Source organism: Gopherus evgoodei, chromosome 3, assembly GCF_007399415.2.
Source record: "Gopherus evgoodei ecotype Sinaloan lineage chromosome 3, rGopEvg1_v1.p, whole genome shotgun sequence".
NCBI lineage: Eukaryota > Metazoa > Chordata > Testudines > Testudinidae > Gopherus > Gopherus evgoodei.
Window position 1 is genome coordinate 40,927,185 of NC_044324.1, and position 14,720 is coordinate 40,941,904.

General features: G+C 49.6%; 1 protein-coding gene and 1 long non-coding RNA gene across 3 annotated transcripts in view; one reads left to right on the plus strand and one right to left on the minus strand.

The window, feature by feature from the left end:
• Nucleotides 1-14,720, plus strand: part of MBOAT2 (membrane bound O-acyltransferase domain containing 2) — a 223,450-nt gene that overhangs the window by 158,668 nt on the left and 50,062 nt on the right. For both annotated transcript variants that reach the window (XM_030555474.1, XM_030555475.1), the window contains one exon: nt 3,569-3,623. In XM_030555474.1, coding sequence (XP_030411334.1) covers nt 3,569-3,623 — 55 coding nt within the window. The remainder of the gene's footprint in view (nt 1-3,568; nt 3,624-14,720) is intronic.
• LOC115648209 overlaps nt 6,963-14,720 on the minus strand; it is a 54,156-nt gene continuing 46,398 nt past the window's right edge. The window contains exons 2-3 of the long non-coding RNA XR_003999487.1: nt 9,691-9,778; nt 6,963-8,595 (exon numbers count right to left, since the gene is read on the minus strand). This is a non-coding gene — a long non-coding RNA (uncharacterized LOC115648209). The remainder of the gene's footprint in view (nt 8,596-9,690; nt 9,779-14,720) is intronic.

Below are 14,720 nucleotides of genomic sequence, written 5' to 3' on the forward strand. Positions count from 1 at the left end.
CTATATTATATTATGGGAACAAGTAAATAACTTTTCCTTATTTACTTCCTTCACACCACTCATGATTTTATATACCTCTATCATATCCCCTCTTAGTCTCCTCTTTTCCAAGCTGAAAAGTCCTAGCCTCTTTAATCTCTCCTCATATGAGACCCATTCCAAACCCCTAATCATTTTAGTTGCCCTAATTGTGGAGTGGTGGTTGGATAAATACCAGTGCAGAGATACAGAGATACTCCAGTGGTGTGTGTACATAGGGTAACCAGGCCTTTCTGTCTACCCTCTATCATAATACAGGAACTTCCAACATACAAAGGAATGTGTAATGAAAGTGAAAAGCAGTGGATCAAAAGCTGATAGACAAATATTTTCCAGTACAATGCAACGCCTGTTAAACTGTGGAACTCATTTCTATATGACATCATTGAGGCACAGAGTTTATAGAAATTTGAGAATGGATTAGACATTTATATAGGTAACAGCCATATTTACCAATTCTGGATATCTAATCATGGCATCTTCTAAAGATGAGTTGCACAATAAAAACTATGGAGACAGCGCAAGGAAAAAGAAAACAAATCATAAACATAGTACAGTTCACATTGGTTGGTAGCTACTGGAAATTTGACTGGCTGCCCACTCAAATTGTGGTACATAGTACCATAGCAGACATATTTATAGCAATAGTTCTGGCAGTCATTATTAATTCTCATAAACTTAAGTTCTGAAGAATGTTTCTTTTCATAATTGGTATAAATAATTCCCTATTTTCATTTATCTTGAGCCTTTCTTCACCCTTTCCTTTTCCCAACTGCAAACACTCTTTGTGTTTAGTAAAAGAACTCCAGCACATCATTCAAAAGCTTAAAATACCTTTAGCACTAGTTCAGCGTGTCTTAAAACCCAGGAATCCTATCTGTAGCCCTCTGTCCATTCACTTGCTTTCTAAAATACAGGTTTTAAAAAAAAAATTCAAGACCATAGTGAAAATTTAAGAAATTACGTTTTGTTGTACAAGTCTACTACATATTACATCTCTTTTGTTCATGGAGCATCATGACAAGATGAGTTCCCATTTAATAAATGTTAGCTTATTCACAACAAAAAGTAGCAGCTGTTTTCCCATGACAGTGTTTCTCAAATGCATCTGCTCTCTTTCAGTTTGTTTGGCTGTAAATAAGTCAGTGAACCTAGATTATTTTTTAGTAATTTAACACTTCCTCCTCCTGGAACGAAGGGATTATTTGCTTTCTTTTAATGCTTCTTGATCTATAATTTATTTTGTAACTCTCATGCAACTTTTGCTGTATCAGTGACAACATTTTGGTTAATGTCTTGGTATCACTTTCAAAAGAGTGACTTCATGATTACAATACATGCCTGTGCTATTTTGTTCAACTGACATCTGTGTTCTGTTTGCTTTTGTTGCTGCCAATGCCATAGTGACAACAAAAACTGTAATCTCTGGTCTCTTCTTTTGGACTATAATATATAATATTTTACAAACAGTAAGGATTTGAGTTTACAGTAAACTCCTGATTATCTGCATAGCAAGGGCAGTGGTGGATTAAGGTTTCCTGGGGCCCTGGACCAGAGCAAGTGAGGAGGGCTCCTCCTTACCCCTTCTGCCTGCGGTCCTACCCCTTTTTGCTCCTTCCCTGGGGCCCACCTCGTTCCAGCCAGGGTCCCCCTATTCTGCCCTTATTGTGGCCCACCTATTTGCTCCTTTCTGTCTGTGGCCCCAAGACTGGAGAAGCTCTGTCCCCACACCACGGCCCTTCGGCCGCAGCAGGGAGTGAGAGCTCCTTCAGTCCTGGTATTGCAGAGGGGGTCAGGGTACTGGGATTTCCCCCTGGCACCTCCTGCGCTTCTGTAGGGGACCAGGGTTGGGGTGCTGAAGTTTCTCCCACACCCCGTGGCTTCTGCTGGGGATGAGCCACATGGCTTCTGATGGGGTTGGGGGTGCTGGGGGCTTTCTCCGCTACCCCGCAGCTTCTGATAGGGTTGGGGGTGCTGGCGGCTTCTCCTTGCCACACTGCCTGGGTCAGGGGGTGCTGGGCACTTCCCCGACCCTGCCTATTCAGCGTTGCTGCTGGGGAGCGGGGTTGGAGTGCGAGGGCTTCCCCTACCTCATCTGGCACTGCTGCCAGGGAGTGGGGGCTTCCCCCTGTCCTGCCCGCCTGGCACTGCTGCCAGGGATTTCCCCTGCCTCATCCTGTCCACCCAGTGCTTCTGCTGGGGAGCAGGGTTGGGGCATCGGGGCTTCTCCTGCCCTGTCTGCCTGCCAGGCAGCCAGTGCTTCGAGCTTCCACTGCCTGGTGTCAGATTTTTTCCGGGCCCCCCAGTTGGCTGGGGCCTTTGGACACAGGCCCCGTCAGCCCAGTGGCTAATCCACTAATTAGGTGGGTGGCTGTTCATTCTCTTGTGTGCAGCTGCCCAGGTGCGCACCTTAGAGGGAACTGCAGCAAGCTGTGCATCAGATAGTTGTGTTCGGTATTTTGACTTGTTTATATTCGTTGTGGGAAAAAGTGATGCTGCCTCCATTTCTGACTCTGCCCAGCGACTAATGATGCTGCCTCCATGGCTGAGTTTGCCCAGCGACTAGTGATGGTATCTCTGTCCCTCTCCCCCAGCCAAAGGGAGTTGTGGGGGGTAGAGCCTGCAGCAGACATCGGGCAGCATGTCTGCATGCATCTCTCCTCCATGGACTGTAGTGGGGAGTTCTTGGGCTGCAGATGGCCCACAGGCCGGGACTTTGAGACTCTTGCTTTAGAAGGTAAACCCTAAAGAGGGGACCATTGTCTACTGATTACTTGTTCCCAGAGTCTCAAGATCAAAAGCTCATGCTGTAATAAGGGAAAGACTAACCTATACATAGGTTGACTAATTCTGAGCTAAGGCTGTTATGAACTTGTAACCACAGAAAAACTCCGTGGTGAGGGTTGAAGGACTGACTCATACCAGAGTCCTTTTTGGAGTTGGGAGGAGTGGTGATCTCTGGTAAACTTATTAGCATGAGTATACATTTTTTATTGTTTTTAATATCTTTACTCTGTAATGTTTTCACCTTAAGAATAAAGGTGCTTGCTTAGAAAGAGCTGCATGGTAACTTGTAACTGCAGGCAATTACAGCTGTTGATAGCTGTAATTAGAGAAAAAGCAAAGTGCAGTTGTTGGCCTGTTTAGGAAGTCTTGCTTGCTGGGATATCACAATGTGGGCAGGAAACTGTGCAGCCTGGTAAACTCCCAGTCAGGAGGCTGAGGAACGTGAGTCTCTACCTAAGAGAGCAGGCGTGCTGGAACAGGTTTTATAGTGGGAGTGCAGATGATGGAAACAATGGAACCCATGTATGTGGTGTTTGTTATTACTACTTCAAGCAGCACCCTAGTTTCAGCACCACTTCAAAAGAGGGGATGGCTCAGCAGCTGAGAGCATGGAGTGGGTGCCCTCGAGGGACCACAGGGTGGGGAATAAAGGTACAGTTGCCCTGAACTGTGACACAAGGAAACCCGATTATCTCTGGCAAATAAATGGTTAACTAGTGCTTATTTCTTCCCTCTTCTACAGGAATGTTTAGAAAAGAAGAAGAATTGACCCCATCACAGAGATGCTTGGCTGTAAGGTAGGCTTTCCTATGCTTATGAGTATAGTTTCTGTTTTGAATGCTTTGCATGGATTATGAAGACTTTGTAGCTCTAATGCAGTTGATATATAAGATGTCTAGTTATCTAGCTGGATCTGGTTTACACTGCATGTACAGTATATTTGTAATTTAATTTCATGTGGTTTTTTTTGCCCTTGAAAGATAACTACTGAAATAGACATTACATTTTACTTGCAAGGCTTTTACTAAAACAGACAATTTCTTATTAAAAATTTTTTCTTGACAATGAAGAATAAAAGTATGTACTGTATTTAGTAGGTGATTAGTAACTGCGTAGTACACGTGAGTTACAGCCATCAAAGAAACAAAATACTTTTCTCTGATTTCTCTTTTACAACTTTTAGTTTGATTCTTTCCCTCCTTTCTTTATTTGGAAGACTTGTTAATAGATGTCAGTACCCTAGTTTATGCCACAGTGTCTGTCCAATCAAAGAGTACGTAAGTGCTTTGGGACTACTCTATTTGACATTGTAGTTATATAGCTTTTGAAGGCTTAAAGTATCCAACATCTGAAATCTAGACCATTTTTGTGGTGGACAGATCAGATAATTGGAGAATTTCTGCTCTTCAGAAATAACTTTCTTTTTAGTACCTATTATTTCAGAAATCTTAATGGCACGAAGATAATTGGACTAAAAAGAACCCAGCAGCTTAATATTTTAATTTCAAATTTCTTACTATTTATGAGAGAAGAGAGATCCTCTTGTTATAGCATTGTGGGATGATGAGTCTTGAAACCCTAAAAGAAAGGAGGGCATTCTATTGCAGCATATTCATGCTGACCACATTTGTCATAAGAATGGAGTACAAAACTTGCACATGTTCATTCCATTGTAGGTGTGTACACACCCTGAGCATAGTTGCTGAAAAATTTTCCCTCGGTGGTAGCTGTTGGGGTGGCATGGGGGTCTTCTCGTACTATGCACTCATAGTGCCAGTTTAAAGGGCCCAGCTGACCCCGCACCTCCTCTGTTCCTTTTTACCATCCATGACAGTTGCTGGAACTGTTCTTGTTGCTACTGCAAGCTCTCTCAATGGGTTTCATTTTTCAGATAATTTTTATAGTTAGTACTTGTAAATAGTTAATTAGTTTTCGCTAGTATAGTTTGTGTTTCTCCATTTGTTAGCAGAATTTCATCTGCACCTGGTGCCAAGGTATGCCTCAGTCACCAGGATTCAAGCCTCGTGCATTCTGTAACAAAGCTATGTCCCAAGCAACCCGCTCTGTAGTTGCCTAAAGTGCTTGGATGAGGCTCACGTCAGGGATCGTTGTCAGATTTGCAGAGACTTTAAGCCTTGTATGAAGGAGGATCGGGAGGCCAGGTTGAAGTTCCTGCTTATAAAGGCTGTGCCGAGCCCTTCCTTCGAGCTGGTTGGACTTGGAACCAAGCACCTTGGTGTTGGTGAGGAGCGCTCATTCCACCAAACAAGATTCCTAGCACTGTTCACCATCCCCAGTGCCGAGGAAGAGGCATAAGAAACTGAGGCGATGTTCCCTGATGCCAAAGGCCAGGCATGGGGAGTAGAGCAGAGTGAGACCTAAGTCAGGCCACTCCTCTGCCTTGGCATTGCAGCAGTCAGCACCATAGAGTCTAGTACCAGATGAACCATCAGCATCTGAGGACAGTGTGATACCCATGCTATTGCAGTGCCTTCCACGCAAGAGGCACTTGCTGCTGCCAGAGACCCGCTATTGCTGTCGGTACTAGTGTCACTGGCAATATAGGAGTCAGTTGTATCGGTGCTGGAAGGCAGGAGGGAGCACATGGCCCCTAATTACGGTTTGGTTCCAGAGCCCACGGTACCATCTAAAAGGAAACTGATCATGCTGGCTCGAATGCAAGCTTCCCCACCTTGGCACTGGTCTCCAACACTGGTGGGAACTGCACTTCCCTGGTCACTGAGGAAGGCTAATTGTCATTGGAATCAAGAAGTTAAATTGCACTCCTCTCGTCTGAGGAGCCACCCCCACTATTCTTTCAGTCATCCTTACCCTGCAGTGGACCCAGGCACAGTAATGCCATTGAGTGCTTGGCATAGTGGGTCGTGACCCATATGGAACCAGTGGGGGTTTCCTCCAATCTCTGGCCCCCATTTAGGACATTCTTATTCAGTGGCCTCCAAGAGAAGGGCCTCCGTCCCATTGGGCATCACCTGACCAGGATTCAGGTACCAAACCCAGCGCCAACTTTCTGGAACCTGCTTTGCGGGATCCTGTCAGCACAGAGGGAGAAGAGGAGTGCCCTCAGCCAGTGCTGGACTCCTCTCCAGACGAGGCTGTGTCGGGGCAGGCATGTCGCCTTTTCACTATAACTATAAGGGCCACCAGGATTTGCTGATGAGGGTGGCCTTAAATTTGGGCTTACAGGTGGAGGTAGTAAAGGAGTCCTCTCTTAGTCTGGTTGACATTCTAGCCATGGCAGGCCTGTCAAAAGTAGCCCTGTCTCTCAGTGAGACCATCATGGATCCTGTGAAAGCCTCTTTGCAAACCCCTATATCTCTTCCCCCTACGTCAAAGAAAGCCAAGAGGAAATACTTTGTTCTTGCCCAGGGTTATGAACTCCTGTACACTCTTTCTCACCCAGTCTCTAGGATCTCTGGTGGTATCTGCTGCCAATGAAAGGGAAAGGCAGTGTCTGCATGGTGCAACACCTAAAGCAAAGGACTCCAAAAAGTTGGACTTATTCAGTAGAAAAGTCTACTCTACTGGGGATCTGCAGCTCAGGATTGCTAACCAGCAGGTGTTCCTGCACAGATATGACGTAAACATGTGGGACTCCATGTTGAAGTTCAGAGACTTGCTGCTGCAAGAGGCCAGGCTGGAGTACTTCTTGCTGGTAGATGAGCGGAAATGGATAACAAGAGCCTCCCCGCAAGCTGCCTTGGATGCAGCAGTTTAGGTGGTCAGGTCCAGGCTTCCACGATAGCCAAGCATAGGAGTTTGTGGCTACAGTCCTCCAGCCTCCTGAAGAAGGGTCCAGCAAACCCTGTAGGACCTTCCCTTCGAGAGAGTTTAGCTTTTTTCGGAGCAGACCGACGTGAAGCTTCATGGACTGAAGGATTCCAGGGTGACCCTTATGTCCCTGGGATTGTATATCCTAGCAACTTCAAGGAAGCACTACAGACCTCAGCAGTCCTCCTGGTACTCCACGCCACCAGGCCATCAAGACCCACAGAGGAAAAGGAGCAGGGGCTTTAGGAATAGACCACCCCTCCCTTCTCCCTCAGAATCAATGTCTGTCCCATCCAAACACCCAAAGACTCCAAAAAGGTCTTTTGATGGGATGCTCCAGGATGTTGTACCAGGTTCCATGTTTCTGGATCCTGTTTTCCCTTTATTTGCAGACTGCCTATCCCACTTCATTTGTACTTACTCTCTCGTATCACAACAGACCATTGGTTACTTAACGTGGTGGAAGTGGGATATACTCTCCAATTTATTTCTACTCCTCCTTCACACCCTCCCTCCCTGTCCCTCTTCAGGGACCCATCTCAAGAGCAACTTCTGGCTGAGGAGGTTCAATCTCTTCAGGTGGGAGCTATGAAAGAGGGTCCACAAAATCTAATGGAGAAGAGGTTTTACTCCTATTATTTCCTAATCCCAAAAACTATGGGTGGTTCCAGACCTATTCTAGACCTGCGCCAGTTTAACAGCTATCTCAAGAAATTAAAGCACCTCATAGTCTCCCTGGCTTCTATTATTCCCTCCCTGGATCCCGAGGATTGGTATGCTGCCCTCGATTTAAGAGACACTTACTTCCACATATTAATCTTCCAAGGCCACAGAAGTTTCTTAGCATTCGTCATGAACCACACACACTACCAATTTGCGGTTCTCCCATTCAGCCTGTCAGTAGCTCCACAGGTGTTTACAAATGCATGGGGGTAATGGTGCCCTTCTTGAGGAGGTGAGGGGTGCAAGTCTACCCATACCTGGATGACTGACTAGTCAGAGGCCGGTCTAGAGCTCAGGTAAAGTCCAGCATCCTCCTCATCCAGTCGACATTCCAAGCCCTGAGCTTGCTAATAAATGTACAGAAGTCTACCCCCACTCCAGTACAGAGGATAGAGTTTATTGGAGTGGTGCTCGATTGTACCCAGGCCAGACTTTCCTCCCAGAAAGTCGGTTTCAGACAGTCATGTCCCTGATAGTATACCTCAAGGGCCACCCAATTACAACAGCCCGGGACTGTCTGATGCCTTTGGGCCACATGGATTTATGTACATATGTAGTGCAGCACACAAGACTGCACCACAGACCGCTTCAGACACGACTGCCTCAGTGTACTCGCCAAACCGCCACCAACTGGACTCTTGATCTCACGGTACCTTCCCCAGTACTTACCTCCCTCAACTGGTGGCTGGACCTGCTGGCAGTTTGTGTGGGCATTCCCTTTTCAGTGCCCCAATCATCGATATCCTCAATCTCAGACACATCAGTGCTAGGGGAGCTCACCTGGGTCTCCTCAGAACTGAAGGCCTTTGATCTCTGAAAGAGCTCTCACTAAAAAGTCAGAGAGCTCAGGGCAGTTCACCTGGCTGGTCAGACATTCCTGCCTCGCATTATGGGCAAGAGCTTGTTGGTTCTTATGGGCAACACTGGAGCCATGTTCTATCTCAACAGGCAGGGAGGATCTTGCTGTCTCCCCCGTCGAGAAGCAGTTCAGCTATGTGAGTGCTGCATAGCTCACTCAATCCACCTCGAGGCTTCTCACCTTTCAGGAGTGCAGAACGAGTGGGCAGATCACCTCAGCAGGTCTTTCTCCAGTCATATAAGTGATTCCTTTGCCTGAACATCGCAAGAGACATTTTCCAGCAGTTGGGGACTCCCTGGGTAGACCAGTTTGCAACCAGGCACAACAGGAAGTGTCACCAGTTCTGCTCCCTGGGAGGTCTCAGCCTGGGATTGCTCACGGATGCCTTCCTACTCCTGTGGACAAGTCACCTGTATTATGCTTTCCCTACTATCCCACTCATGCACAAGGTTCTGCTCAATATCAACTGGGACCAGGCATGGGTCATTCTAATAACTCCAGGTTGACCATGTCAGCATTGGTTCGCCATGCTACTAGAACTCTCCATGATGGCTATGATCCTGCCCTCTCTACATCTGGACCTGATCTCTCTGCATCATGGTCGTCTGCTCCACCTGAACCTCAGCTCCCTCCACCCGACAGCCTGGAATAAATGCCATGGCTAAATCCCAGAGAGCTGGCTTGCTCGGAGCAGGTTTGTTAGGTCCTATTATTACCGTGATTCTAAATACCAAAAGCTCTTGGTAACTATTACTCTTGATGGAACACTGGCAGGAAATAAATCACTGAAGAGACAGCCGTCCGACCGATAGGTGGCTGGCACAAACAGTATAATACAAGAGTTCTTTCACTTACAGCTGCACTTTATTTTAGTCTGAAGCACTTAGACACCCCAAAAATCAATAATTTCTGAAGTCTGGATGGCTCTTTGAGTGATACAATGACAGCCGTCCAATTGGTCAGTTTTGCAGTAGCTGTTGGGGATCCAAAGCTTTGTCCATGAAGTGTCCCTGAAGAGTCCATCTACCCCATACTTCCTCTCCTTATTTATTTGGGTTAGTGTAACAATAACGTGTCAATAAAAAAATCTTGTTAAGCAAACAATTTCAAAGTTTAAGCAAGAGGTTTCCTCAAACCATTAATTAGACAGATGTGTACTTGCAGAATCCACACATCTTGAGGGCCCTGACAAACACATACCAAAGGGAAGATACAGATAAGTTTCCTGCTTTTCTAAAACCTATACCTCAGCAGTTTCAACAGAGATCTTATCAGAAAGGACACAGGGCCCCCTTCCCTTCCTGACTTCTTGCTAAATTTGTTAAAGCCATTGCAGAAGCCTGCTAAGACCTACTGATTTAGCTGCTTTTGGCAATAAGCATGACAATCTATATTCCAGTTACTGATAGAGGTCCAGGCATTTTGCTGGTCTCCTAAAATCTCCCCATACACTAGTAGGTAGCAGGAAGCCATCTATCAGTGCTACTTACCTCTCAAAGTGGAAGCAGTTCTCCATCTGGTCTTCCCAACACAGAGTCTCGCCCACGCGGTCATCAGTTCATGATATTCTTGTTACACCTGAAACAGGAAGGTTTAGCGATCTCCTCAGTCAAGGTTCACCTTGCAGTAATATCTGTTTTCTCAAGGTTCTAGAAAGACTATATCCCCAAGTGGGAGAACCTGTCCCTCCATGGAACCTAAACCCAATCTTATCAAAACTTATGGGTCCCCTATTTGAACCATTGGCAACATGATCCTTGTTATACGTTTCATGGAAGGTGGCTTTCTTAGTGGCCATTACTTCTGCTAGAATGGTCTCAGAGATCCGTGCCCTCACATCGGAACCTCCATACACAGTCTTCTTTAAGGACAAGGTGCAGCTACATCTTTACCCTAGCTTCCTCCCAAAGCTGGTTTCCCAGTTTCATGGCAATCAGGCAACTTCCTACCCGTTTCCTGTCTGAAGCCATATGCAAATAGAGAATATCAGCAGCTTCACTCATTGGATGCTAGACATGCTCTAGCATTCTACATAGAAAGTACCAAACCATTCCGTAAATCCGCCCAATTGTTCATCGCAATAGCTGACAGGATGAGGTCTTCCCATCTCTGGTCAGAAAATTTAGTCTTGGATCACATCGTGCATTTTCATGTGTTACAAGCAGATGGTGTTCTGCTACCAGCTTATCCTGACTGCCCACTCCACAAGAGCACAAGCATCATCAATGGCATTCTTAGTTTACATTCCTATTAATGACATTTGCAGAGCAGTGACCTAGTCATCAGTGCATATGTTCTCTGCTCAGTATGCCAACAGTCTGGGGACGATGCCAGATTTGGTTGAGCTGTTTTGCAGTCAGCATGTCCATGAGTTCCAATCCCACCTTCTATGCAACTACTTGGGAGTCGCCTACAATGGAATGGACATGTGCAAGCACTCAAAGAAGGAAAAACGGTTACTAACCTTTCTGTAACTGTTGTTCTTTGAGATGTGTTGCACATGTCCATTCCAAGACCCACCCCCCTCTATGTCAGAGCTGTCTGGAAAGAAGAAATTGGGGGAACGGGGTCACTGGGCCCTTTATATGGGCACTATGAGCACACAGCACGAGAGGGCGCCCACGCTGCCCCAATGGGCATCATCGAGGGGAAGATTTCCATTGATTGTGCTTGGGTCACGCGCACACCTACAGTGGAGTGGACATGTGCAATACATCTCAAAAAACAACAGTTACGGAAAGTTTAGTAACTTTTTTTCCTCTCTTTCTGATACCTTTTCTGAGATTGAGATCAGGGGCACATCCTCAGCTGCATCTTCTGTAAATGAAGAGTATGCTATATTATGTTTAAACTTTTCAGAATTCTCTGTTCTTCTTCGAGTGATTGCTCATATCCATTCCAGTTAGGTGTACGCGCCGCGCGTGCACATTCGTCGGAAAACTTTTACCCTAGCAACTCAGTGGGCCGGCAGGTCGCCCCCTAGAGTGGCGCCATCATGGCGCTTGATATATACCCCTGCCGGCCCACCCGCTCCTCAGTTCCTTCTTACCGCCCGTGTCGGTCGTTGGAACAGTGGAGCGCAGCTTAGCTGACCTCCACTTCCCTAGCTACTCGTAGTTCGCATATATAGTTATGCAGTTATAATCCTTTTATATATATATTTGTATACTTATACGTTTTTCTTTGCTAACATTGTTAGTTTAGTAATTGTTAGCGGGGTTCAGGAAGTAGCCCCTTCCATGAACCTGGTGCCGGAGCCCATGCACGGCTCACCGGGTTTTAAAATGGGCTCGGCCTGCCAGAAGCCGATGCCGAAGGGAGATCCACACGGCTCCTGTTTGAAGTGCCTCAGGGAATCACACTTGACAGCTAAGTGCCCCATTTGCAAGGCTTTTAAGCCGAGAACAAAAAGGAGCGGGACTTTCACTTACCCCTCCACCTTGGGCGCCGAGCGATGATCAAGCGGCTGGCAGAAGTGCCTCCTCGGCACCGGACCTCGCCGGTACTGCCACGGCCTTTCGGCACCAGCCGTCGCCGGCACCGAAGTCGACTCGGCACCGCTCCCTTCCTCCGAGGTCGAGAAAGCCTACGATTCCTGCTGGTGCCTGACGGCTCCCTGGCACCCGCCGTGGTTGAGCCCCCTGCTTCTGCTGCTTCCGTGCCACCTGCATCGCAGCCAGAGAGATCGTCTAAGTCAGATCGCCCGGCACCGGCACCCACAGAGGCACCGACGACATCGGTACCGTCGATTCCAGTCCCCCAGGGCCATTGAATCCGGTGCCTGACAGCTCCCCGGCACGCGCCGTGGTAGAGCTTACTGCTCCTGCTGCTTCCGTGCCAACTGCACCACAGCCAGAGAGCTCGTCTAAGTCGGATCGCCTGGCACCGACACTTGCTGAGGCACCGACGACGTCGGCACCGTCGATCCCGGTCCCACAAGGGCCATAGAATCTGGTGCCTGACGGCTCCCCGGCACGCGCTGTGGTTGAGCTACTGCTCCTGCTGCTTCCGTGCCAGCGGCACCGCAGCCAGAGAGCTCGTCTAAGTCGGATCGCCCGGCATCGACACCTGCTGCGGCACCGACGACGTCGGCACCGTCGATCCCGGTCCCACAAGGGCCGTAGAATCCGGTGCCTGACGGCTCCCCGGCACACGCCGTGGTTGAGCTACTGCTCCTGCTGCTTCCGTGCCAACGGCACCGCAGCCAGAGGGCTCGTCTAAGTCGGATCGCCCGGCACCGACACCTGCTGCGGCACCGACGACGTCGGCACCGTCGATCCCGGTCCCACAAGGGCCGTAGAATCCAGTGCCTGATGGCTCCCCGGCACGCGCCGTGGTTGAGCTACTGCTCCTGCTGCTTCCGTGCCAACGGCACCGCAGCCAGAGGGCTCGTCTAGTCGGATCGCCCGGCACCGACACCTGCTGCGGCACCGACGACGTCGGCACCGTCGATCCCGGTCCCACAAGGGCCGTAGAATCCGGTGCCGGACGGCTCCCCGGCACGCGCCGTGGTTGAGCTACTGCTCCTGCTGCTTCCATGCCAACGGAACCGCAGCCAGAGAGCTCGTCTAAGCCGGATTGCCCGGCACCGACACTTCGGAGGCACCGACAACGTCGGCACCGTAGATTCCAGTCCCACAAGGGCCGTCGAATCCGGTGCCTGACGGCTCCCCGGCACGCGCCGTGGTTGAGCTTATTGCTCCTGCTGCTTCAGTGCCGACGGCACCGTAGCCAGACAGCTCATCTAACTCGGATCGCCCGGCACCGACACCTACCGAAGCTCTGACGACCTCGGTACCGTCGATCCCGGTCCCACGAGGGCCGTCGAATCCGGTGCCTGACAGCTCCCCAGTATGCACTGTGGTTGAGCCTGCTGTTCCCTCCACGCCGGAGACATTACCAGCGGCGAGGGATCTCATTGCTATGACAGAGTCGATGCTGCCTGACCCGGCACCGCCGGTGCGGGTAATACAGTCTCTTCATGTGACCGTCCTCTGTCAGCACAGCAGAGCGGCACCGTTCATGATCACGGTCCCGCAGACACTCCAGGTCCTGTCGGCACGTCCGACACCACTTACAGTCCCGGTGCTGTTTTCCTCATCGGTACTGGTCGCACTCGCTGCACCGGTCGGTATCCCGTTCGCCGAGCCGCTATCGGCACCGTTCCGACTCCCGGCACCACGACAGGTACCTTGACTCCTGTAGCCTCTCCCCGAGCCTCGAGATCTCGGTCGACCTCCCGGCACCGTTCTGGTTGCGGGTCTGGATCTCGTTCCAGGTACCGGTGCGCCTCCCGGTGCCGGTCCCCGGTGCCGAGTTGGGCAAGGTCCGATAGAGTCAGAGACTCTGCCTGTGCTGCCTTTTAGTACTTCCATGGTCATCCGGACACGCATCCGTGTCATCCCACATGCGCAGATCTTATGCTCAGGACCACGATTCTGATATGATGGCCAGCGGGCGCCAGCCCCGAAACCGAAGGAGGCTTGGCGAATGAACCTGCTTGGCCGCCAGGTGTACTCTGCAGAGGCCCTGCAGCTCTGGGTAGCAAAGCAACAAGTCTTGCTTAGCTGTGATAATTGTAGCACCTGAGTGAAGGTAGTTTAGTTTATGGAGTTTTCCCTCAAAACTCCCGCCAAGAGTTCGCTGCCGTCTTGGAGGACGGGGGGGAAAAAGGTACCCAGAGCGTCCCTCCAGGCCTCGTTGGATGCAGCAGACTCTGCAGCCAGGACTCTGGCCTTTGGTGTCGCCATGGGGTGAATCTCATGGCTTCAGGTTTCAAACCTCCGGCCAGAGCTGCAGTATGCCATTCAGGATTTACCCTTTGTTGGTACAGGCCTCTTCGCGGCAAGGACAGCCCCAGGCTGCGAAGCCTGATGGACAATAGGGTCCTAATGCGCTCTCTCAGCATGCATATGCTTGCGACCAAACGCAGGCCTTTCTGTCCCCAGCCGCCATACTCTATGCCTAGACAGAGACAGGACTTTGGCAAACGGCGAGGCCAAGGTGGTCGCAGACGAACGTCAGGACCCCTAAAGAGCCAAGGTCAAGGTCCCTCGCAATTACCACTGGGACCAAAGACGAACCTTCCAAGGTGCGCCTGAGGGCGGTGTACCAGTCACAGGCCGGGATCCCAATCCTGCTTTCTCCTGGCGTGGCCCCAGTTAATTTCAGATCGCTGGGTCCTGCACACGGTGGAGCATAGGTACCCCCTCTAATTTGTTCCAGCCCTGTTCCCCCCTTCAGCGGACGAAAGGGGCAAGGGGTTTTACTCCCATTATGCCCTAGTCCCCCACTCGAACGCAGGTCTCAGACCTTCCTAGTCCTGCACGGACTCAACCGGTTTAGGATAAGGTTGAAGTTCCGCACGGTATCCCTGGGAACCATTATTCCATCCTTGCCTCCTGGGGGCTACTACGCCGCCCTGGATATGAAGGACGCGTACTTTCGCAACGCCATCTTCCCTCCGCACAGGAGATACCTCCGCTTTCTAGCCAACTGTCAGTACTTCTGGTTTACGGCC